General features: G+C 37.9%; 1 protein-coding gene across 4 annotated transcripts in view; it reads left to right on the plus strand.

Moving 5' to 3' along the window:
* The window catches only part of LOC126474928 (negative elongation factor A), a 152,462-nt gene extending 126,691 nt beyond the window's left edge, over nt 1-25,771 (plus strand). For all 4 annotated transcript variants that reach the window (XM_050102441.1, XM_050102442.1, XM_050102443.1 and 1 more), the window contains exons 6-10: nt 7,184-7,432; nt 8,234-8,379; nt 8,953-9,228; nt 9,634-9,733; nt 24,938-25,771. In XM_050102441.1, the coding sequence (XP_049958398.1) occupies nt 7,184-7,432; nt 8,234-8,379; nt 8,953-9,228; nt 9,634-9,733; nt 24,938-25,206 (1,040 nt within the window). In that variant the 3' untranslated portion in view covers nt 25,207-25,771. The remainder of the gene's footprint in view (nt 1-7,183; nt 7,433-8,233; nt 8,380-8,952; nt 9,229-9,633; nt 9,734-24,937) is intronic.
* The last annotated feature ends 546 nt before the right edge of the window (nt 25,772-26,317 follow it).

Below are 26,317 nucleotides of genomic sequence, written 5' to 3' on the forward strand. Positions count from 1 at the left end.
AGCCAATGGCTCCGAAAGTTTGCCAACCACAAGAGTCTTTTATGTGTGTGTTCTGCCACCGCTTGGTGAGTAGATTTTTTTTTATCCATCCAATTAAAAAAATTAAGATCAGTAGCTTATATGATAAAAGGTATGACAGTGCAAGCTTTGGTGGATAATTTCACTTGTAAAATCATGTCTGGTTGTCACCAGAGTTGTATCATCATCTTGAAGCAGCAGGAAACTAGTTGAAACATTTTTGTCTGTGTGATATTGATTGTATGTACAGTAAACCAGTAGCAAGATTTAATCAATACCTTCACAGTTTGATAGCAATAGTAATGTTACTGACGATGACAGTGTCACTAAAGCAGAGTTACTAAACACGGTTTTCCAAAATTCCTTCACCAAAGAAGACAAAGTAAATATTCCAGAATTCAAATTAAGAATAGCTGCCCACATGAGTAACTTAAGCATAGGTATCCTCAGTGTACCAAAGTAACTTGAATCACTTAATAAAGATAAAGGCAATGTCTTTGGTCCAGATTGTTTTTGTTTACCAGATAGGTTCCTGTCCGAGTACGCTGATACAATCGCTCTTTGTTTTAAGGTCCATACCTAAGGAGTGGGAAAACTTCAAAGAAAAAGATTTCTTGACAAATAGCCCACGTTGTTGTTGTTGTTGTTGTTGTTGTGGTCTTCAGTCCTGAGACTGGTTTGATGCAGCTCTCCATGCTACTCTATCCTGTGCAAGCTTCATCTCCCAGTACCTACTGCAGCCTACATCCTTCTGAATCTGCTTAGTGTATTCATCTCTTGGTCTCCCTCTACGATTTTTACCCTCCACGCTGCCCTCCAGTACCAAATTGGTGATCCCTTGATGTCTCAGAACATGTCCTACCAACTGATCCCTTCTTTGAGTCAAGTTGTGCCACAAACTCCTCTTCTCCCCAATTCTGCTCAATACCTCCTCATCAGTTATGTGATCTACCCATCTGATCTTCAGCATTCTTCTGTAGCACCACATTTCGGAAGCTTCTATTCTCTTCTTGTCTAAACTATTTATTGTCCATGTTTCACTTCCATACATGACTACACTCCATACAAATACTGTCAGAAATGACTTGATGACACTTAAATCTATACTCGATGTTAACAGGTTCCTCTTCTTCAGAAACGCTTTCCTTTCCATTGCCAGTCTACATTTTATATCCTCTCTACTTTGACCATCATCAGTTATTTTGCTCCCCAAATAGCAAAACTCCTTTACTACTTTAAGTGTTTCATTTCCTAATCTAATTCTCTCAGCATCACCCGACTTAATTCGACTACATTCCATTATCCTTGTTTTGCTTTTGTTGATGTTCATCTTATACCCTCCTTTCAAGACACTGTCCATTCCGTTCAACTGTTCCTCCAAGTCCTTTGCTGTCTCTGACAGAATTAAAATGTCATCGGCGAACCTCAAAGTTTTGTTTCTTCTCCATGGATTTTAATACCTACTCCGAACTTTTCTTTTGTTTCCTTTACTGCTTGCTCAGTATACAGATCGAATATCATCAGGTAGAGGCTACAACCCTGTCTCACTCTCTTCTCAACCACTGCTTCCCTTTCATACGCCTCGACCCTTATAACTGCCATCTGGTTTCTGTACAAATTGTAAATAGCCTTTTGCTCCCTGTATTTTACCCCTGCCACCTTCAGAATTTGAAAAAGACTATTCCAGTCAACATTGTCAAAAGCTTTCTCTAAGTCTACAAATGCTAGAAACGTAGGTTTGCCTTTCCTTAATCTTTCTTCTAAGATAAGTCGTAGGGTCAGTATTGCCTCACGTGTTCCAACATTTCTAAGGAATCCAAACAGATCTTCCCCGAGGTTGGCTTCTAGCAGTTTTTCCATTCGTCTGTAAAGAATTCGTGTTAGTATTTTGCAGCTGTGACTTATTAAACTGATAGTTCGGTAATTTTCACATCTGTCAACACCTGCTTTCTTTGGGATTGGAATTATTATATTCTTCTTGAAGTCTGAGGGAATTTCGCCTGTCTCATACATCTTGCTCACCAGATGATGGTACTGTTTTGTCAGGACTGGCTCTCCCAAGGCTGTCAGTAGTTCTAAGGGAATGTTGTCTACTCCCGGGGCCTTGTTTCGACTTAGATCTTTCAGTGCTCTGTGAAACTCTTCAGGCAGTATCATACCTCCCATTTCATCTTCATCCTCTTCCATTTCCATAATATTGTTCTCAAGAACATCGCCCCTCGTGAGATAAGCCTCTAAATCCTTACATTTGTCCTCTAGCCATCCCTGCTTAGCCATTTTGCACTTCCTGTCACTCTCATTTTTGAGACGAGTCCACATCTGCCCCTGGAAATGTCTTACAATTTAAAATCTGTTTCCTAAATCTCTGCCTTACCATTATATAATCTATCTGAAACCTTCTAGTATCTCCAGGGTTCTTCCATGTATACAACCTACTTTCATGATTGTTGAACCAAGTGTTAGCTATGATTAAGTTATGCTCTGTGCAAAATTCTACCAGGCGGCTTCCTCTAGCATTTCTTAGCCCCAATCCTATTCACCTACTACGTTTCCTTCTCTTTCTTTTCCTAGTGTCGAATTTGTCACCCATGACTATTAAATTTCCGTCTCCCTTCACTACCTGAATAATTTCTTTTATCTCATCATACATTTCATCAATTTCTTCATCATCTGTAGAGCTAGTTGGCATATAAACTTGTACTACTGTAGTAGGTGTGGGCTTCATGTCTATCTTGGCCACAATAATGCGTTCACTATGCTGTTTGTAGTAGCTTACCCGCACTCCTATTATTTTATTCATGCCCACATGAATTCATAAAATACCGTTCTTGTGAAACACAAGTAACTCTTTATTCTCACAAAGTGATGAGAGCTATCGACAAGGGTATGTCAGATTGATTCCATATTTTTATATTTCCGGAAGGCTTTTGGCACTGTTCCTCACAAGCAACTTCTAATTAAATTGCATGCCTTTGGAGTATAGTCTCAGTTGTGCAACTGGAGTTGTGATTTACTGTCAGAAAGGTCAATTCGTAGTAATTTACCGGAAGTCATCAAATAAAACACAAGTAATATCTGCATTCTTCAAGGAAGTGTTATTGGCCCTATGCTGTTCCTGATCGACGTAAACAATTTGGGAGACAGTCTGAGCAGTCTTCTTAAGAATTACAAAATGATGTAGACAAGAGTGAAAGAGTGAAGTCATCCGGATGAGTACTAAAATGAATCAGCTAGTTTTCAGGTAAATGATAAATCACACAATCTGGAAGCTGTGAATTCAACTAAATATTTTGGGATTACAATTACGAATAACTGAAAGTGGAACGATCATGCAGATAATGTTGTGGGGGAAAGTGAACCAAAGACTGTTTTATTGACAGAACATTTAGAAAAGGCAGAAGGTCTACTAAAGAGATTGCCCACACTACACTTCCCTGTTTTCTTCTGGGTTAGATCTGTGTGATGTGGGGTCTGCATCAGATAGGATTGATGGAGAAAATCGAAAAAATTCAAAGAGCAGCACCTTGTTTTCTATTATTGCAAAATAGGGGAAAGAGAGTAATGGATATGATAAGCAAATTTGGGGAGCAATCATTTTAAAAAAAGGCATGTTTCATTATGGCAGGATCTTCTCATGAAATTTCAATAACCAACTTTCTCCTCCGAATGCGAAATTTTTTTGTCGGCACCCACTTATGTAGAGATAAATTATCATCATAATAAAATAAGAGAAACCAGAGCTCACACATCAAAATTTGAGTGTTTGTTTTTTCCTTGTACTGTTCAAGAGTGAAATGGACATAGAAATAGCTTGAAGGTCGCTTGGTGAATCCTCTGTCAGGCACTTAATTGTGAATTGGAGAGTAATGATGTAGATGTAGATTGTTACTTGAGTGATAATCAGAGAGTATTTCATCTGTAAAATAAAAAGTGTACACATTTTTGCTTGCTCGTGCGTTCAGTTTTTACTTCTGCCCTTTCCTTACTAAAAAAGCATTGCTTTAAATTTGAGAAACTATTTGCTGTAGATATTCAGCCACTTTCAGAATACTGCTGTTTTTCCTAAGAAACTGCAGTGTTTTAAGGCCAGGAATTTTTCTTTCTTATTTAAAGTTTTGAGATTCATGGTGAACATTATTCTAGTTACTACAATGAAATCCTATTTTATATTTTTATGTGCCCCAGACTTAAAAAACGCAAAACTGAGGAAAATGCAGAACCGAGGGAAATGTTAAAACCCTCCAAAATACGGGCAATAATGTATGTAATTAGTGTATATGATTGAAAATTGTAATACTCTCCAATATAGTGTGTAAAATCTGCGTAAGTGAACAAAATTAAATGTGTATATAGTCATTTGTGATAATGAATTTCATCAGTTCTTTAATGAAACACAGATGTGTAACAGCAAGTAAAAACTTATGTCAAAAAATTGAATTTGTTATCGGGATGCTAGGTAATCGAGCTAATTTCTGACATTCTATGACTGTAAATTGTATGTCAAGATACACATTTTTGAGAGATTTTTCCTTTGTTGTCACCCAGAAAACAGCAAAAATTGAGTAATATGGTGAATTAAACTGAAAACCATGAAGTACCGTGAAAGGCATTCGAATCTTACATGTGGGGGTGCATTTCTCTCTGTAGTCAATGGCAGTGCAGCAAACTCCAGTGACATGAGTGCAGTGATCTCTAATGTATTGCTTGTAAACTTTACTTTGTTCATTGTGCTGAATGGTCAAAGTCAAGCATGTGCACCGTTTGCACTTCGAACACAGCAGGTTTCGTGGAAGCATGTATATAAACACAAGTCTTCCTTCGGTACTTACTGATTCCAGTGAATATGACATAAAGTGCAGCCTGCTGTGATTCAGTGTTTTTCTGTCTCAGCCCTAGCAATCTGTTACATTTATAACAATCTGTCTGCCAGCACAATGCATTAAACACAATTGAGGATTGCAAAAAAAAAAAAAAACCATCCCACAACTGTTCCTGTTAATTCTGGTGCCGTACATAGCAAATGGAGTAGCCTAGCTTGTGTTGGCTGCAGTCGATTGACGTACCATACATTCTGCATTCTGACGACAGGTTTCGAGTAGAACAACTATAAATAAGCTTAATGCACGATATTGAAGGGTAAACGAGATATAGTCATATAAACTAAACCTAATGGAAACCATGGTCACTCCATTTGCTATACACAGAACAAGCCGCTAAGTAAGCTTTCTGTTTATTACTCTGTATGCTAGAAGTCCCTGCATTAGCATGATGTCACCATGCTATACTGCTATTGGCTTCAGGTGGAAAACAAGCATCCAAGATGTTACAAACATCTGAGATGCTACAAATGTCAGAGATGTTGTAATCCAGTAGCTTTCACTGTATTACACAGTTTTCAGTTTATTTCACCATGTAAATTAAATGTTTGCCATTTTCGAGGTGAACAGAAAATGAAAGACGTCTCAAAACTGCGTGTTCTAAGAGATAATTTGTGGCAGTAGTTTCCTGGGAAATGGCACAATTACCTCGTACATCATTAGCAAAGGTTACTTACCCTACAGTTTTACTTATGGCAAAACTCACTTTTTTCCGTAATAGGTCTACCATATAATGTAAAATTTTGAAATTTATTTCTTGTTTATGGGTTTGTGATTTGGTTATGTCAGTTGACGTTAAGAGTACTGATAAAATTGCTGCCTGGGAGGAGGAGAAAGAAATTCTCACACCGACATTGAGTGATAGCTATTGTGTCTGTTTATACTTTATGATCCAGTACTTTAAGAATTTTGAATGTTTCATAGGCTAAGGTCTGTAACCTTATTACATAGTGAGCTAAACAAAGTGGTGAGCTTATTTTATGTGTGTTATTGTGGTGTGGTGGTTGCGTTGGCTATTGGGTGACGTAACAAGCTGCCAATCAATAAGAGCTTACTAGCTGGAAATGGCCAACATTTCGTAACTGAGTATATTCGTAAGAAACTGAGTGTTTGAATGTAAAAGATTGAGAGCCAAGATTGTTGCTACAAGCAGTCTGTTGGAAATATATGCAAAAAGATGAAACTGAGTTGTAAGTGGCACTAGAAAGGGTGGGGGCTGGACCACTTCATCATGTATCAGCTCGGTCCGGAACACTACATTGACTCTCATGTTTTTCCATTGCTGCTGCAACTTATCAGTAGTTGTATCCTAATTTCTTGGCGAAGCTAAACATTTCTAGTTGTGTTGGCAATGCCAATGATGGAGTATGTCAGCATTTCCTCTCTGACATCTCCCCTCTCCGCAACAGCCTAAAATATTCCATTAACTCTCCCACCACCCGTAGTCCGAACAGTCTTTTGCGCCACTTATCACTTGTTCAGTCACATCAAATGTCAGTAGAAAGAAAATGGGATGAAGTCAAGCGAGATGTCAAGTAAGAATGTAGAATATATGGAAACCTTACTAGGAAGAAACGTAAAATCAGAGAATTTTTAGGATTGATTTTATGGGTGTTTCACAAGGGCTACAAATTTGTGGCACAGAATAATGAAAAATGTAAAATCGTAGTTCCACTGTAGTTGGCTTTTTGAGTGTTCGGCCAAGTAGGATGTTTCATTTTGCTGCACAGTATTTCATCAACAAACCTAGTATTTTTCTTCAGGTGCTGGATCCAAATCACAGACAGGTACATAGATTGAGCAGCTGAGGTGAACACCCCAATACTAGCATTTGGAGGGAGCACAAGATTTCAACCGAGCGAGGTGGCGCAGTGGTTAGCACACTAGGCTCGCATTTGGGAGGACGATGGTTCAAACCCGCATCCGGCCATCCTGATTTAGGTTTTCCGTGATTTCCCTAAATCACTTCCGGCAAATGCCGGGATGGTTCCTTCAAAAGGGCACGGCGGATTTCAATTTTTGTGTGTGTGTGTGTGTGTGTGTGTGTGTGTGTGTGTGTGTGTGTGTGTGTGTGTGTGTGTGTTTTCAGTTGTGTTGGAATTTATGGAAAAGTTGTGTGTAATCAGGTGAATTTGTTCATAATATTCTACATGTATCTGTCGCTACATTTAATTAATTTTTGAGAGACATATTTCCGCTGTAATGTTCCATTCTTACAACCGTTAAAATTGTAGTCATATTGTTGTTATGCACACTGAAGTTTGCTCTTGTGTGGCACATTTTTGCAGATATGGAAGATGCAAAGAAGGCTTCAGAAGCGGCAGCTGCCCTCCAGCAACAGTCACAGCAACAGCAACAGCAGCAGCAACAGAGCCCAACAAGTGGAACAACACCAAGCACACCTGACTACGCTGTTGGATTGACTGCAATGAATCCTCCCACACCTACTCCTGCCCCTGCTACTCCATCATATAGCCCAGCTACCCCTGCATCTCAGCACACAGTCACAACTATTATAACTATCCCAAGGGAACCAGGTTAGACTAATTGCATTTCAGAATAGAAATATATTTATATTTCAGTTTAATCGGCTAATGCCAGAATTATTGAGTTTAGTAAAGCTGCATTTATTTGCATTTCCGTTGATGGTGCACTATAACCGTAAGCTGTTCCATTACTCTTTTTGTTTAGCCTTGGAGTGTTTCACTGCATTTCCTGGGCTACTGTACAAAAAGTTTGGTATTATGACAAAGTGAGCAAAAGTTCTTTGTTAAATAAAACACAGTGTAACTCAATGATTAATGCTTCTCTTTAACTTTTTCTCAAAAATTTGAAAGTGCACTTGGCTTGTAACCTAATGACTGCTGTACATTGCCTAGACAGTTCTTTTCGTTTCTGATTCTGTTATTCTGAAGTTTTATTGTTACCTCTATGTCGCTCCTCTCAAACCGTAGCAGATTTACAGGATACCCAGATTGCAAAGAAGACTTTTGTGAAGCAGTCAGTAAAGAGCATATTATTAGCTACAATTCTTTACCCTCACTGATCTACTTGAAGATAAAATCTTATTTCTGATTACGTTTGTAAGTTTGTCAGTTTAGTTATGACAGCTTGTTAAAAAAAGCCTGTTCTTGACAACCTCAGTAACTTTGTTACTTTAACTCACAATGAAAGTCAGCTTCGGTAATTGTACACTCCCTTTCATTATACATTGTTGCCTTGATATTCTCTGAGGCTTATTTTTAGTGTCAGTAGTTAAAGCCTCTATGTAAGTTTGACTTAACATTTTACTGTGTTAATTTTTTTAAAGATATATTTCTTACCTCTTTATATTACAGGAACACCAGCCAGTTCAGCCAGTTCTTCTGCAAGTGCACTTCCGCAGTCTACTGAAACTTCACCAGCAGGACAGTCTCTGTTGGCAAACTCCCCCAATACTTCAACACCAAGTTACGTTCCTCAAGCTTCGCCTACAACATTGCAGGTACGCAGTTATCCAATTTCCTTGGTTTTTTTTCTTTTTTTTTTTTTTAAAGCCAAAAGGAGTGTGTAAATTTCATGTTTTATATGAATACTCTTTTTTTTTCCCTCCATTTCACAATTAAAAGCACATAATCAGTGCTCTTATAATTATAAGTGATATGCTGTATATGTTGAAGCTTTTTACGTAGAGAGGTTAATCCCTAATGCAAACCTAAAATTACTGTAGGTGTATAACAACAAAATTTCATCCATAAAAAACAATGAGCAGATGATATCACAACAGCACTTGCTTAAAAATATTTGTTGTGTTGAATTTTTGATCCTGGAAGAAGCATAACCTATACAAAGGCAAAACGTTAGTCTGTCTGGAAGCAACAGTCAGCAGAAACTTTATTTCATGAGGACATTAGTTGACACAAAATACTTTTGAGAAAGAAACAGAATCCTTCACTTTTGAATGTATAGTTTCTTCATAAATCCCACCACTCGCAAAATAGCGACAAAAGTAGAGATATGCATTTATGACATGTAATTATGTAATCTTCACTGTTAGTAATTCTAAGTTATTTTTCAGAATCCAAGTACACCACAACCTCAGGCACAATCCCTCTTGCAGTCTACACTCAGTGCTACAAATGTACAGCCAGCAGCAGTGGCAGCCACTGCAGTAACTGGAGTTGCTGTTCAACCTGTTGCTATTGCAGCTACTGCTGTGCCTGCAGCAACTATAACAAAACAAGTTATCCAAATACGGCCAGCACCTCCTATTACTCAGATCAGATTCCAGCCAGTGAATGCAGCTGCTGGTACAAATAATCCTGGACAGCAGAGAAAAGGGCTTTCGTTGACGGTAAGATGCCAATTTCTTTTTTTGTTGTTCACTATCTTGGCACCTTCATTATCAAAGTTGTGGATGGCAGTAAATTTTATCCATTTTTACTTTTTTGCTGCTATTCTGAAAAGATGTGTGGCCCGTTGATTATAAAGAACTCTTGAAACTGTAAATAATAAAAGTCCAAATAGAATTAGTGGAACTGTACAAAAAATATGCATTAAGCAGCGGAGAGTAGTTTATATTTCCATATGGTATTATTTATTGGAAGGGGCTGCCATCATCAGTGTTGATAGAGTGGAAGGAGATAATTAATGTTCAGTTAGAAACAGCACACACGTCTGGAACTATGGAGGAGCTATGGCTTCAGTAGTATTAGTTTGAAACTGTCTTAACAATACTTTTCTTTTATGTTTGAAACAGAGGGAGCAGATGTTAGAGGCCCAAGAAATGTTCCGTACTGCTAACAAAGTGACACGACCTGAGAAGGCTCTGATACTTGGTTTCATGGCAGGTTCAAGAGGTGAGTATATGCAAGTTCATTTTCTAAATACATCTAGTTAATAACATGTCCTTCAAGTAATTTTGTTTATGATTAGATTTGTACTTTTTTTTTTCTCCAGCCAGATGTAACAATGCTGTGAAACTTTTATGTACAAATTCACGTAAACCAGAATGCTAAAATTAAGTATTCGTTGCAAGTTTTTGTCAGTCAGAAACTAACTTCTCGGAGCCCTAACTATGGCGGTGTAGTGCAAGTATGCATTAGAGAAGTGTAGACTTTACCATTTTTGCCTATTTTTAGTGTGTTTCACCTTGCTATTTCTGTCTACTTGTTCCTCTTTCACGGCTCATTTGCAGTCTTTAAAATATGTTATTGGAGGAAGTATAAAAATGAAAAACCAAGTGTCACCAGGAGTAACAGGATGGGAAAAGAACACTAGAAAAGTAAAAAAAAATAACAGCAACAGGTCCATACAAATACAGTAAAGATTGTGATCATAAATGTAAAACAGATATGTGCGCAAGCTGATACAATCAGATGAGAAAGAAAGAAATTTTTGATTCCACCAAGGAATTACTGATTAAGTGCATATCATTTGCTGTAGAACAGTAAAAATGGCTTTTTTGTTGCATTGGCGAAGTGTGATACTTGCCTGTTATAATTCAACAATCTAGTTAATCAAGAATGAATTGTGATGAAAAGATTTAAATTTACTTGGTAATGGATCCTAGAATTTTTTAAATTGGAGTCATAGTGTAAAAATTATCAGTGCAGCCATATGACATAAGAACATCTAGATATGCAAACAGTATTCTGTAGTATGACTGGTCTTGTGACTGATGAAAGAAGATTATCAGTGCAGGTTTTGTACACTGAGGTGACAGTACTCTGCTTTCCCACAGACCATCATTCGATAATCAGGGTATCCTGATGAAACAGTTCAGCATCTTTGGCACATATATCTCAGTTGTCTTTCATTGGATAGTTTGAAAAGCCTCTATCATTTCATTTACAAGCTCTCAACACTAAAAGGCTTTGTGGCTTGTTATTATAGTTGTTCCTGCTGTATTTTGTATTTTGGTACTGCATTACAAGGAGAAGACTTAAAAGTTTATTTGTGTAACAGCACAAAGACCAGCTGAGACAGTTTAAGTATGAACAGAAATTTTATTTGGTTTTCACAGATGTTCATAAAAACATAAGTGTTGCTTAGGGGTATGAGTTAAATGAAGGAGTCGATTACAAATAGACCAGTTGAATAACATGGGTGTAACATTTAAGTTCAGACTTAAAGAAGAAACAGATATAAATACAATTTGGGAAAGAAAAGAACATGGGAATGAGCTGAGTGGAAGTTACAGTGCCGGGGACAATGTAGCGCAAATCAATCCCAGCAAACTACAATGACTATGAATACTAATGATAAGTGTGGAGACTGCAAAGTGCACATCTGTTAGTCTTTACACATGCAGTGGAGAAAATACCACTAATAATGTAAGTATGTCAGTCACCGTCTTGTTTGTCATAAATAGACGAAATGCTGGGTATATGTTCCCACAATAAACCATGTTACTTGTTACTAGGGACTTGAAAATTTTGAATTTTGCGATAAATGCTAACCTGCCTCAGAATACAAAATTGTATAATAAGCACTTTTTTTTATAGTGGATTGTATCCAGGTGAATTATTTTATCAGAGATAGTAAGAAATAGCTTTATTTTCTGCATATAAATATCAAAAATTTAACCTATTTTTGGTTACTTGTATTGCACATCATCTGGTGAAACCGAATTTGGAAAGGTAATGTGCTCAAGGACAGGTTTTCGGAATAAGAAATGCACTAACGCAACGATGTATCACAGTGCCCTGGTGCCACACCAGTTGTGGGTGATTGAATGGTCTGTATAAAATAAGAACACATGCTGCAAAATTTGCCATAGAACAAAGAAACAAACGTTTCTCTGCTAGACAGAGTTCAAAAATTACTATAATGCAGACACATTTAAAGTAGCAATTTTAGGGAGCGAGTAGAGATCGGGTATGAACTATGTTGTTTGTGACAGTGCCAACTTAGCCATTAGGAAAAGCTTTGTGTTGTGCATTGCTTGTTGTTTTGTTATTTTGAAACAAGTGAAGAGAGTGGTCTTGTTTCATCATGGAGTTCGATTATGACCTTCCCAGCACTAGAAGTGATTGGTGATCTCTGTGACCATGTGTTAAGTTCTATTTTAGTAGAAACACAGAACACAGACGTAGGATGGCTGCGCTGTGAGTGAGTGGTGGGGCTTATTTCCCCACACTGCTCCTCTCCCCTCTGGCACTCATAATTGTGGTTTGTTTACACTCACAGCCGACTGCCAATTTATAGTATCTGCACTGTGCACTATAGCAGTTGTGCCAAAATTGTGCGTGTAACATGCAAATTGAGGTTTTTTTGGTTCTATTTTTAGGTTAAATGCCTTGTCAGTTCTATCTGTAGTGTTACCAAGTTCGGGTTGGACGACTACAAATAACCATTAAAGGTCTAAATTAATGTTCTTTATATTGTGTAATTATTGAATTGGTTGGGAAAAGAAAAATAGTGTTGAGAAACAATTTAAATCAGAGAAGCACTCGGTTCACTGTTGGGAAAATGTTGCTGCTTCTCATCAGAAAAAATTGTTTGTTAAGCCTTAAAATAGAACCAAAAGAAGAAAACAAGCAAAGGCCATGTCAGACAAAACTTAGAAGTTTCGCAAAAGCAAAAATTCCAGTCGGAAAGCTCTGGAATCACTAGGAAAATTGTTTCAGAACATTAGTGCTTCATCTCCAGGCATTTTGCATGATAACATTTTAAATTTGTGTTCTAATGAGCTACAAAAAATTGTAGAACAATGTGTTTAGAGTTTGTAGTCAATAAATGGTAGGCCATGTTGTTGAATCCATACAAGGTCCATTTATGCAAACAGTAAAACAACATAATCTTGGTATATAATTAGAAGAAGAAATGGTTAAGAAAAACAAAGGTTCCGTCTTAGTTACAGTGGACTCCTTAACTGTGAACCACCTGAAACATTCTTTACCTACCAAGATAACATCAAGCAACCAAACTTTCGACCACTGACCAAAAAAATCAACCAGCCTTGAAAAACTACTAAGCATGTAAGGAAAGCTCTGTAATAGCTGAACTGTTGAAGCAAGCCGAGGATAGGACTTGCAAACAAGTTGACAGATGGTTGGAACTAATGCAGTCAACAGTGGCTGTGCCAAAGATACCGCAGGATCAGGTGACCTCTTTCACATGTTATTTGAGCAATTAAAAGCTACAGGCAGGCAGCGAGCAGAGGTGGACGTTTGTTTGACAGACAGTAATGTGTTTACAAATTGCTTAGATGGAAATGGTGCCGAGAGTTGGCTGTTAGCTCGTGAGGCAATAGCATGTCTTTGTACACTGTCGAATTGTACCACATTTAGCTGCACTGTGGTAATGAGCTCCTGGTTAACATTTACAGGTGTTGCAATGATGTTGGAGTGTTTCCTGGGCAAGAGCAAGTCTTTCCAGCTACATATTATGACATACAGCTTAGTCTGTAGCAGCCACATTTGACAATAAGTGCTGCTCTGGGGCAGCTGTCATGTAATGCTTGTTGGGTCGTTTTTGAATTGGATGGTAATATGATGATGGGACCCGAGTTTGGAGGCTGGTTTATGGTAAGTTGTAGTTACGTATCACTGGCATTTTTACAATGTATGCTCTGGTTTGTGCATCTTAGTCTACAGATTAATGCTGCCGTCAGTTAGTCCAAGCACCCTAGCCACATTTCTTTGGCTGGTTGGGATATTACGACAGTGCAATGCACAGATGCTGACCAATATCTTTAAAAGTGCACATCTTGTCAAAACTAAGAAAAATTTCCACAATATCTCTGCAGCTTACAACAATTTTTCGAATGTAATTACTGTAGAATCTTAACATACGTTTTAAAACAATAACAAGCGTACAGAAAATGACAGGTTGTCTGGACAGTAATTTGATCTTTTGAAGAACCAATACCCTTCACATCATACATTCCACGTATGATGATCTTCTCTTAACGTCTAGTGGGGCTACTGGCATTGTCCTTCATAACAACATAAACCAACTTCACGAGATCCCTTTGAACAAAATGCAGCCAATTTCCTGAAACATGCATACATTAGACCCAGGCTAACGGTATATTATATACGAGCAAAAACTAACAGTAGTGCTTTCTAAGCAACAGTATATTTTAAATCTCGTCCAGAAGCTTTACATTTACTTGGTAAGCTTTACATTAGTCACAACAGTTCAAACCATAGACCATAATTTTGCTTGGTGCCACAAATAGAAAACAACAAAATTCAGCAATATTGAACAAAACTTGCACTACCAATATCTGTAACACCAACTCAGATGAACCACTGTAATCTTTCTGTATCATTAAGCAAGCAGAAGTAGTTACTATCCAGCTTACAGTATATTGGCAGCATTAATCGTTAGACTAAGATGCACAAACCAGTGCATAGATTGTAAAAAAGTTTGTGATACATAACCACAACATATTGTAAAATAACCTGCAAAACTGGGGCCCATCATCATAACATGTCCAATTCAAAAATGACCCAATGAGCACAACACAAGAGGTGTCCCAGCGCAGCACTGTTTGTCAAATGTGGCTGTTACTTCCTTGTGAACACACATGCTCAGGCAGACTCAGCCGTATGCAATAATATGTAGCTGGAAAGACTTGCTCCGGCTCAGAAAGCACTCTAATATCACTGCAACACCAGAAAGTATTAACCAGGGGCCCACTACTACAGTGCAGCTAAATGTGGTACTGTCAGATGAAACAGAAACCATGTGTTAATCTCCCACTATCTAACAGCCTGTTATCAGCACTGTTTTTGTCTAAGCTACTCATAAATACGTTACTGTCTCTCCAGTTATTCTAAAGCTCATAAGTGGGTTGTTGGATACCTTAATTGTAAGCTAGAGAACTATATAATAGAAATGGATTGACTGAGGTGGCCACCCCCTTAATTTAGTGATCAGAATACCTGACTGCCGTGCAGGTGTCTTCTAGAAAGTAGTTCCCTTTAGAAGCTATACACTGGAGGAGTCGTCATTCCCAGTCTTTGTAGCAGTGCCGAAAGGCTTCAACTGGGCAGACCTTTGATATCAGTCACATTCTTTTGAATGTTCTCCAAAGTCCCAAAGTCATGTTCTTTTAAGATATTTCTCAATTTTTGGGAAAAGAAAAAAGTCGAAAGGACTCAGATCAGGTGAACAGTGGGGGTGTGGAACAACAGTAATGCATTCCGAGGTGGCCATGTGACATGGGTGTTGTCATGATGCAGCATCCACTTGTCTGCAATGTCGGGTCTCACTTGATTCCCTTTTTTCCTGAGCTTTATGAGAACATCTTTGTAAAACAGTTGGTTGACAGTTTGTCCTGGAGGAACAATTTCACGAGAGCATTCACATATTCGACATTTTTGTCGGTTCTTGAAGTTGAATGTCTCCCTGGGCAACATGTTCTCAGCCTTCCAAAAATGATTTGTGCTAGCGAAAAACTTGGGCTCTTGATAAAGGATGTTCCACGCAGGCCTGTTTCACCTTCTTGAAGGTCCAGTTTAACTCGGAACTTGATGGCATAACATTGCTCTATGGCATAGCATTGCTCTAAATTCCACTGTTCCATTTTCGTAACACACAACAAAAAGATGACTTCACTCGTGGTGCTCTCAAAAATCATGTGTGGCTGTACGGAGCTGAAACTCTTCAAACTGTTATCTTTAAAGCAGACTATTGAAAAGATGGTGCTGTCATAAATTGTGGTACAAAAAAGTTTTAAGTATGATTATGAAAAATTTTAGAAATGAATTCAGGGTTTCTCGTGAATAAAGCATTTTGTTTTCAATGTTAAGTCACAAGAGTACTCTACCTTTTAGTTAAGCATGTTTTAAGACAGTATACAAAATTTCAGCACTCTATCTTTAATCGTTCTTGGCCAAAGTGTGGCAGAACATGAAATAATTTAACTTTCAGAAAATTCAAGTTAAAATTAAAACTAGCTTTTTCTATTAAACTTCCATGGCACTACCGTATTTACTCGAATCTAAGCCGCACTATTTTTCAGGTTTTTGTAATCCAAAAAACCGCCTGCGGCTTAGAATCGAGTGCAAAGTAAGCGGAAGTTCTGAAAAATGTTGGTAGGTGTCGCCACAGGTATGCTTTGCAGGCACAAAGATAAATACTTGCGCCAAAACCTCTGTGTCACGCGTCAGTAAATAAATTAAAAGAAAAGATAGAAGAATGTAAACATTATGCCATGTATTCTTTCCTGTTTGCTGCTATCTCATTTAAATCCTGTCTGCCTAATAAATTATGAAACTAGAGTGAGACAACAGCGAACACGGAAGAAAATACATATCATGTCATGTTTATATTCGTATTATTCTTATGCTCAATAGTGATACAGTCAGAAATGAAGCACGGCAGTTGACTAGATTTTTAAATCTAAATGACTCTAATTTCTGTGCAGAATTTAATGTACTAATGAGGTGTCTGCAAAGATTTTCAAACGGAGAAAATGTTTTGCTAAACTCTCGTTCAGAACATCTTCTATCATACACAGTCTATTATCTGTTTCTTGTTGATCATTATGAAAGAAAGCAGCAGTGTAAGTAACAACAAATAGCAGTCTCTTGCCATTGTTTCGCTTACGAGACAATTCCTCTCTCTTTTTTTATTGTAAGCCGTGGTAGCGCGCACAAAAGCAAGCCATGCCGCGAGCGGCGACAGGTCGTAAACACTCATTATCAGAATGCGACAAACAATGCATGACACAGTACAATAATGCAGTTTCAGCTTTGAGTGACGTAAACCCCTATAACAAAGAGAACAGCACTTATGAGATCAAAGCAAAATAAGCAATGGATTCAAACCAGACGAAGCACGTGAAAAAGGAAGGGTACCCGAGTAAATACGGACGGAGCGCCGGACACACAGCAATGGCTACTTGGTAAAGCTTAACTGTTAAGCTTACGACTCGAACCAAACTAATGTAGCTGTATCTTCAGCTGTTCGACCTCAATAGTGTTTCACGTTCCAATGGACCAACTTTGTTTCGATTTGGAGGGGCGGTCTAAAACTTTTCTCTCACCTTGAATTTCAAGTCTCAGATTTCAGGAGCAGCTTAGATTGGAGAAAATTTTTTGCCTTGATTTCGAGTCTCATTTTTCAGGTGCGGCTTAGATTCGAGTAAATACGGTAATGCATCCCAGGTCTGTATTCATCTTTTTTCCTATGTTGTTCTCCCTCCCTTCTCTTTGTCACACTTGCTTCTTTGGTGACTTCCAACACTGATTTTTCTGCTTCAAAGAGTCTCCTTCGGTCAGTGGCTATTAGAGCTCTACACATATTTAATCCACCAGGCATTCCCATCAGTTCCGTAACATTGAGTCTTGACACTGCACTGTCTTTGAAACATAGAGCAACATGTAGAACACAGATGTTCAAAGTATTTAGTCCTATTAGAACAGTTTTTGGTATCCGTTCTCATATACAATTGTTGAAACCTAGCACTTACTGCCTGTTTCATTCCCTCAAGGTCATTTTTACTTTGTTTATGGTTTGTCCATAATAATACTCCAACCTGTCTATTTCTTCATCTGTAAGCCGACCATTCCACTAACGTACTTACCATCAGCTAATTTCTCTCTCTTCAAATTCCTCAATCTTGTACTTAAATTTTTCTGGGTGTTTTTTTTTTTTCAGTATAAGATTTCGTTTCAGAAACTTTTTGGTACTCTTTTGAGTCTCCATCTCCTAGGTAAGATGTATACATCACACCATATTTCTCCACTGACCTGTGAAATATCTTCACAAAACCTTATTCCATCCTTCCACTAAAACCACTAAAATTAATCAAACATTTGTGATTTTTCATAATATTATGAAAAGAAAAGTTGCTACTCACCATATAGCGGAGGTGCTGAGTTGCAGGTAGGCACAACAAAAAGACTGTCACAAATATGATTTTCAGTTCCACCAGTACAGCCATGACAGTACTTGGTAATACATTCCACATCAATGTTGTCCAAGGAGGTAGCTGTCATTACACCATTTAGGGAATTATGGCCTTTTCATTGGCAGGATGCATCCAGGGCTGCAGACCTACATATATTGCTGTGGTTCGTGTCTACATTTCCCTGAACAGCATTTTTCATACAATCATTTGCTACTTCTAAAATACCTAGAATAATTTTATCGTACCTGTCAGATCTTGTAGGGGGGTAAGTCCGTAAGAGCACAGAAAATTTGTGCACTTCTGTACCCTTTGCCTATACACCTCGTAGCATAAGCAAGTTTAATATTTGTGTTATACGAGGGAGAATCAAATATAAATGGGATTTTTGTTCCTGAACATTAACAGTTTGCAGGACTGGCCCCACGCTTCTGCTATGCTTAGGCAGGACCATTAGAAGTGAGGAGAGCATGCTGTTAGATATATCCTGCCGTTTTGTCAGTAACACTCAGAGTGTCTGAGCAACAGGTGCTCGTGGAGGAGTTACAGCATCGGAAATTTGCCAAAGATTGACAGCACAGTTCAGTGATACAACATTGTCAAGGACACGTGTGTTTGCATGGCATAAAAAGTTCAAGGAAGGACAAGATCGTGTGGAAAATCAGCAACATGATCACTATCCTCAGACCAGCATTACAGACAAAAACATTCATGCAGTTAAAGACAATATTGACAACAATCGACAGGTGAGAGTATCAGCAGTTGCACAAAATTTCGGAATCAGTTATGGGAGCTGTCAAGATCTAAAGATCATCACAAACGATCTACAGTTCCGTGAAGTGTGTTCCAGATGAGTCCCTAAACTGCTGACCGAAAATCTGAAGTTAAGATGTTTGGAGGTCTGTCAGAGGTTTACAGCAAGGTTCGTGGAAGGAGGTGATGCATTTTTGAGTCGGATCGTCACCTGCGATGAACCATGGGTTCACCACTACACTCCACTACACCACTACACACCACTTACAAGCCAGTAAGGAGAGGCGGAGGAAAGGGGAGGCAGCACCAGTGAAAGCCAAGACTTGACTGTCAGCTGGCAAGGATCTTTCAACCGTTTTTTTTTATCAGCGAGGCATTTTGCTGATTGATTTTTTGTATGAGCAACGCACAATCAATGCTGCTTACTACTGCGAACTGTTTTGAACAAGGCGAGAGTTGCACATCACCGTAAAAGACAAGACCAGTCGAATCGACAGGTCATCCTCCTCCACGACATTGTGTGACCCCATACTGCAGCTCTGTCTCCAAGCTACAGGAAATGCACTGGACTACACTTCATCATCCTCCTGAGAGCCCGGACTTATCACCCTGCGATTTTCGTTTATTCAGACTTACAGAAGCTTAGGAGGGTGACGATTTGAAGATGACAAGAGTGTCGAAGACTTCGTGCATGACTGGCTGGTGGCATGACCCAGTTGTATTTATGATGAGGGCATCAAAAAGCTGCCCATACTCTGGGACAGATGCATTTCCAAAGCTTAAATCACAAAAATTACGAACAATTCTTAATTTTGATGCACAACCTCTTCTAGCATGTATCTCCCCAACTACCTTCAGGCCACTATTGCCACATTCTTTACATTGCAAAGCCTTATTTATTAGTTCAGATAGAGCAGAGAGTTCAACAATAACACAACCTGAACCAATAGTTGGTGTCTCTATATTATCAGCATTAATACAGTCTAGCCTATTGTCAAAATATTTCAGTTTTAGCTTCAACGCTCTTGGAATAGTCGAAGCTGATTCAAGTGTTGGATCAGGTTGTATTTCAGTATTAGCAGAGGTATTCATGAACAGATTTCCATAAAATTTACGTTGTTTAACACTGAACTTCTTAATTCTTCCTATTGCTTTCAAGTGAAATAACGAACTCAGGCACACAGTTACTTTGCTGTAACCAAAATATTGCTGCCAAAACAACAGCAAACGATGACTAAACACTCTGTACAAACAAAAGATAAGCAAGTGTAAAGCTTTTAAAGGTTAGCCAACTTGAGGAACTGAAAAGTCATAAAAACAAAACAAATGAGAGCAAAACTTTGTTTTTAACGGAGTTGACTGTGTGCCATGGTGACGTCATGGTGATTGCAGCCACTATAAAATTCCTCGATTTATTTATTTATTTATTTATTTTTAAGACAAAAATTAAAAAATCAATTTTTTGACAGTTATTCACGTACAAGTCCCCTTAAAAGATTGTTTTCATCAGGAATGAAGACATTACATATGGAATGATAAAACTTTGAATTTCAACTTAAAATATTAAATAATTGTTTTATTTAATTTTTATCACATATGTATTATTGAGGAAGAGAGATAAAATAAAGGAAAAAAATTACTTATTGTTGGGAATGGAATAGATACAGTGGGTGGTTCCCACTTACTCTAATTCAGCTGGAATTCGATAATATCAAAAGTAAGAGATGGAAAAATGCATAGAGCGCATTTGAATCACTGCTCTCGCATCATGTAAGAATTATTAGAAAGGGGTCTTTGTGTGGAAGAGACCTGGAGACACGAAAAAGTTTTGGATAATTGTATACTGTTAAGACAAAAGTTTCAGAATCTAGATTGTAGATGGTATCTATGGCCATAATTTACTAGAATGTAGATCAAAACTGAAAAATTGCAGAAATCTCCTCAGAATCTCCTCTATTTTGAGGAGATGCGATATGGATAAGTTGGGGAAAAAGAAACTATTGTCAATAGTTTGAGTGAGCATTACACGACAACTGGCTGAAACGGGCAGAAAAGAAAGTGGTGGTGGAGAAGATTGGGTAGCTTTGCAAGTCAAATTAGTGAAAGCAGTATAAAATCAAATTGCCAAAGGAAAATCCCACGTGAGTAGAAATCCTTCATTAACACATGAGATATTGAATTTAATTGATGAAAGGAGAAAATATAAAAATGCAGCAAGTGAAGCAGACAAAGGGGATCACAGGCATGTAAAAAAAAGTTTTAGGTCATGATTGATTATAGAAAATACTAATGTCTCATAGATCAAAGAAACCTTTGGAGTAAAGAGAAGCAACAGTATGTATATCTAGAGCTCAGATGGTAAGCTTGCCGTGAACAAAAAAGAGAACACTGTAAGGGATATATAGGGAAGAGCTTTATAAAGGAAACCAACTTAGAAAGCAATATTATGGAAAAAGAAGGATGCATTGTAGGTTGCAGGATTGCAGGGAGTCTTTGATAGGGCACTGGAAGATTTTTATGTAGCTCTGAAATGCCTTAAGTCGAGACATGCCTGAATTGCCTTAAGTCGAGACATGCCACCTGGAGTAGATAACCTTTCATCGGAATTATTAAGATCCTTGAGAAAATAAACCATGACAAAACTTTCCTATCTGATACGTAGGATGTATGATTGAGGTGTTTACCTTACCATCAGCTTAAAAGTAATCATTTCAAAATACTGACACACATTCTGTAAATGAAAACATTATGACTGACAGAAGCTGACCTTGGGGAAGGTAAATTTGGGAAACAACATGACAGTGCACCTATACAGCAGTGGGCAATAAAATCTCTGAAATGGTCTGGCCTGCTCAGAGACCTAATCTGAACTACTGGAACAGCTTTGGGATGAATTAGAATGTACACTTCAGACTCCAGCATCCAATATCACTACTTTCTCTGATTTCAGTTCTTGAAGAATGGACTGCTATTCCTGCCCAGACATACAGACAATTCACTGAAAGTGTCGTTAGCAGAGTTAAAGCCAAAAAATGCAAAGAGTGAACCCCCCGCCAATATTAATTTCTGTTATTAGGTGTTCAGATACTTCTGATTAGAGAGAGAGAATGTCCCCAAGCAATCTGCTGCAGCTTTGCATGTAATGCTGACTGACTTGTCTCACTTAGTCATAATAAACTACATATACAAATCTTTCTTGTAACTCATATTAACTATTAGTAAAAACTATATCAAAATCCCTTAATCCCTGAGATTATCCATTATGTACAGACAGAGAAACATGGCAGTGCCTTTAATTTATACCATAAAACTCCCCTTAACAACACTTCCCAATAGCAGACATTTAAGAATTCTGCAGAATTGGCCTCATGGTAAAATTCTTCCGAATAGCGGACAAGGACTCTGAAATGTACCTCCAACAATGGTTAAAATTTCCAAATGATGGACAATGTGAAAGAAAGATGGTTGTAAATTAAATAGCAAGAATCATTATCATGCATTTGAACATTTTATAATGGAAAATCCAGGATGAAATGTAACAATATTATGTGAATGAAAGTTGCTACTCACCGTATTACGCAGATGCTGAGTCGCAGATAGGCACAACAAAAAGGCTCTCACAGTTATAATTTTCGGCTGTTAAGGTCTTCGCCAACAACACACACACACACACACACACACACACACACACACACACACACACACGCACGCACACGCGCGCGAGACTGCAGCCTAAGGCACTGAAACCACACTCTCTGATCAGTTGCCTAGACTGCAGTCGTGTGTGTGAGTTGCGTTTGCATGAGCATGTGTCTGTCTATTGTTAACGAAGGCCTTAACGGCCAAAAGCTATAATTGTAAGAGTCTTTTTGTTGTGCCTATCTGCGACTCAGCATCTGTGCTATATGGTGAGTAGCAGCTCTCCTTCTCATAATACTGAACATTTTATAAGTTAAAGAGCCTACTCTTTCTGTCTTAAAGTGTACTGTACTGTAGTGCTAAGATGTCACAAAAACGGAAATTAGTAATTGTGAGTGAAAAGATAGAGATCATTGATTCCTACAAAAAGGAAAAGCTTAGTGTTAGAGATGTGGCCGCAAGGTTCTCTGCTCGAGAAACACAGATCATTGACATTTTAAGAAAGAAAATGGGCATTCTAAAGTAGTGAACTGGAAATGATAACCTTACTAGTAAACAATTGTATCCCTATCCACTAAACCTAAAAGTCAACAGAATGACTTTTGAATGGTTATGCCATGCTCGCAGTAATAACTTATCACTTAGTTGACCTCTGATTTGCGAGAAAGCACTCGCAGTCACCAAGGAGTTAAGATTCGTGATTTTAAAGCATCTGTAGGTTGGCTTAACAAATTTAGGAAAGACAACATGTCTTTTCTGTGTGTGGTGAATCCAGTTCAGTGGATGAAAACATAGTGTCAGATTGACAAAAAATGGTAACAGGGCTTTCTTAGGATTTTGAAGAAAGGAATATTTTTAACTGTGACAAGATTGGGCTTTCCTTGAGAACTCTTCCCACTAAAACAATGGCCTCGAAAGACAAAAACTGTTCACAAGACAAAATTTCAAAAGAACGACTCTGTTCTCCTCTGTGCTACTAAGATAGACGAATTTGAAAAGCCTCTAATCAATGGTAAGGCCATGAAGATTCATAGATGTTTTAATGGTACCCACTTGCTAATAAACAATCTTGCATGATGGGGACATTAATACTGAATAGTTGCTGGTGTCTGATAGGAGGAATATAATGCCCCTTTCCATTGCACATCTGCATTAAAACATGTGAAAATAATCTTTTTATCACCAAATTAAACTTCACATTGCCAACTAGTTAATCACAGGATTATTCAAAATTACAAAGTGTTTTATTGGCAAAAAGTGTCATGGCGTGTTTTGTCTCAAATGTACAGTATTGAATCTGAATCTGGATCTGAACTCAGAAAATCCATCAGTGTATTGGATGCAATTATGAGGATTTCTTAAGCCCTATACCACGTAACATTCTCTACAGTCAGCAACTGTTTCAAGAAGACAGGATTCATTTTTAATGATTATGCCTCAGCGATTGAGAACAGTGTCAAAGAAACAACCCCAAGAAATGTGAACGCAAAGGACTGTGGTGGGTCTGAGGGATATGCCGATATCGATGATGTACGGTTTAGAGAAAGTCCATTAACTAGCGTAAGTGAACTAACGCGAGATCTCCACCAGGAAGGATTTGGAGACAATGTTGAGAATCGACAACAGGATGAAGACATAACTGAATTGTACCTTTCTCTACTTTCAAATAAGCACACAGTTGTAGAGGTAAGAAAATTGAGACACTACTTTTAGTGAAATATGATGAAGAGGGACTCAGTTTAACACTAGCAGTTGGAACACACATTGTTAACCCTCAGGTTCAAAAAAAATACATGATTATTTCAAACCAACCTTCCAGTATGCTTGAAAGAAACTTTAATGCTATAATATACAATTACATGGGGCTTGTTAATGTAGTACTGTACTTACATAAAGATAATTTTTCACTGTTGTACTTCTACAGCTGTACAGTATTTTTATGTCTACAGTACATTGTGTTTACTGTATTGTATGCTGGATTTTTTTTTTCTTTTCTGAATAGCACATGCTTGAAAGTGGAAATTTTTATTTTTCTTCTAGATATCCTCTATTCAGAAGTTCTACTGTAATCTCCTCTTCTTCTTCTTCTTCTTCTTCTTCTTCTTCCGTAAATATGTACAGATTTGTAGATTCTGGTAATCATACTTTTTTGTGGCTTAAGGACGTAATGCAAATCGGTCAGTTGGTTCAGCAACTAGCATGCCCATAACTTATCCCAGATACCTAAGAGGGGAAAGGGGGGCCTATAATATAATGTAGGACGTGAATCACATGCCACTTCTGCCGAATCGATGCATCATTGAGAAGTGAACGCAGTGTTCAAAGGCAGATGGAAAATTCTGTTGTCTGACCAGGACTTTTCAGTATCCATGCATGCACTTTATCGCTAGACCACCAGGCTTGACATTGATTCTGGTTGAGCTTCACTGCTCTCTGAAGTCGCAGTGGCTTTGCATTACTGGTTTCCCTTTCAGATACCATTTCCTCTGTACACACACACACACACACACACACACACACACACACACACACACACACACCAGATCCCCGTAACCTACAAAAAGTGTCCATGTTTTTTGCCAAGAGTAGCATATTGAATGAAGTGAGGCATAAACTAGTAATTTCCACAGTAGCAGTGAATGCTCCTACTGAGTTTGTTAGTAAACACTAACTGCTTGGTTTATCTTGCTGCCTCATTTTAATGTAAGAATGTGTATTACAACTAAATAGATATTTTAACCGCTGTTGTTACAGCTACTGAATATAAATTATTAAATTATTAATTGCATTAAATTTGTTTCAGATAATCCGTGTCCCCATCTTGGCAACATAGTTACAATCAAACTTAGTGAAAGCCAAGAAAAGGTCAAACAGCCTGATGACACGTTCCAGTTAATGACTATTGAGACACACTTCCAGATGAATTACAATACAGGGGAATGGAAGCGCATTAAGAAGTTACGCAGGCCGGAAGACAGTGCTGTGACGGCAGCTTTGGTAGCGACGGCAACGCCAGTGTCGTCTTCAGTTCCGCAACCATCTGTACAACCTGCTTCTGCTACTGCAACGTAGACACTGCCTTTGCATTTCACTGTGCATTTGTCACCATGTTATAGCTGTAGTATGTTAATTTTGTAAATGTATATAAGAGATGCTTCCTATGGAACTTATGTATTAATGTATATTTCATAAGACAGTATGAGTAAATTGAATTACTCATATGCTATACTTTCACAGTGTATTGTATACTCTGGTGACCCACGAGTAAAACAAACTCAGAAAAATACAAACAGCCTGCAATTTTCTTTTTTTCAGAAATTATGCAGACTGTATTGGAAGCTAACCAGTGTACTTATGTATGTATATTTTTGTTGGCACCTATTGCCTGTGCGCATGTATGTGAGTGTGTGAATGAATGAATGAAAGAGAGAGAGAGAGAGAGAGAGATATTCATGTGTTGCTTCATAGTGAGTTTTGTTTAATGGATACAGACACATTTACTGTATGACCTTGCTACTTAATATGTTATTTTTACATTTTCTGTGGGACCATAATTATAATGTTACATACACGCCATTGAAAAATGCAGATATATTTATTTTGTATTCTAGTATCATTAAATGTAATATGTTACAAATGAAGTCAACCTTAATTGTGCACAAATTACAAAGAAGATATTCTTTGTCAGTACACGTATTTGTCCTCAATTAGTTTCTTATAAAAAAATCGGTACACATATTGTGAAGGCATACTGCTGACCTTTAAATGCCTTACAGTACACCATCTCTGCAACATCTGTTTTGATAACTGTACAACAGCTTAAAAGTATTGAACAGTAACATGGATTAATTAACAGAGTTTATTTTCTACGTAATGAGTTTGGAAGGTGGAATAAACAGTTAGGAAAATTCTTATCTACGTTCACTCAAGTCACTGAGAGAGAACTGCTATGTCTGCCCATAGCATACAAAAATATTGAATATATATGCAGAACGGAGCATTAAATATGTTGTCCATCTTCACACCAGTGGAAAAATTGTCCTATTGGACAATGGTGAATAGTGAATATGCTCCTGTTTAAAAGACTCTGCGTCAATCTACTGTCCTCAACATCTTTAAAAAATTTTCCCAAAAATTTTGGCGTGCAAAGATATTTGCACTCACCTCTCACTTCCACAAGCTC

This window comes from Schistocerca serialis, chromosome 4 (assembly GCF_023864345.2).
Source record: "Schistocerca serialis cubense isolate TAMUIC-IGC-003099 chromosome 4, iqSchSeri2.2, whole genome shotgun sequence".
Taxonomy (NCBI): domain Eukaryota; kingdom Metazoa; phylum Arthropoda; class Insecta; order Orthoptera; family Acrididae; genus Schistocerca; species Schistocerca serialis.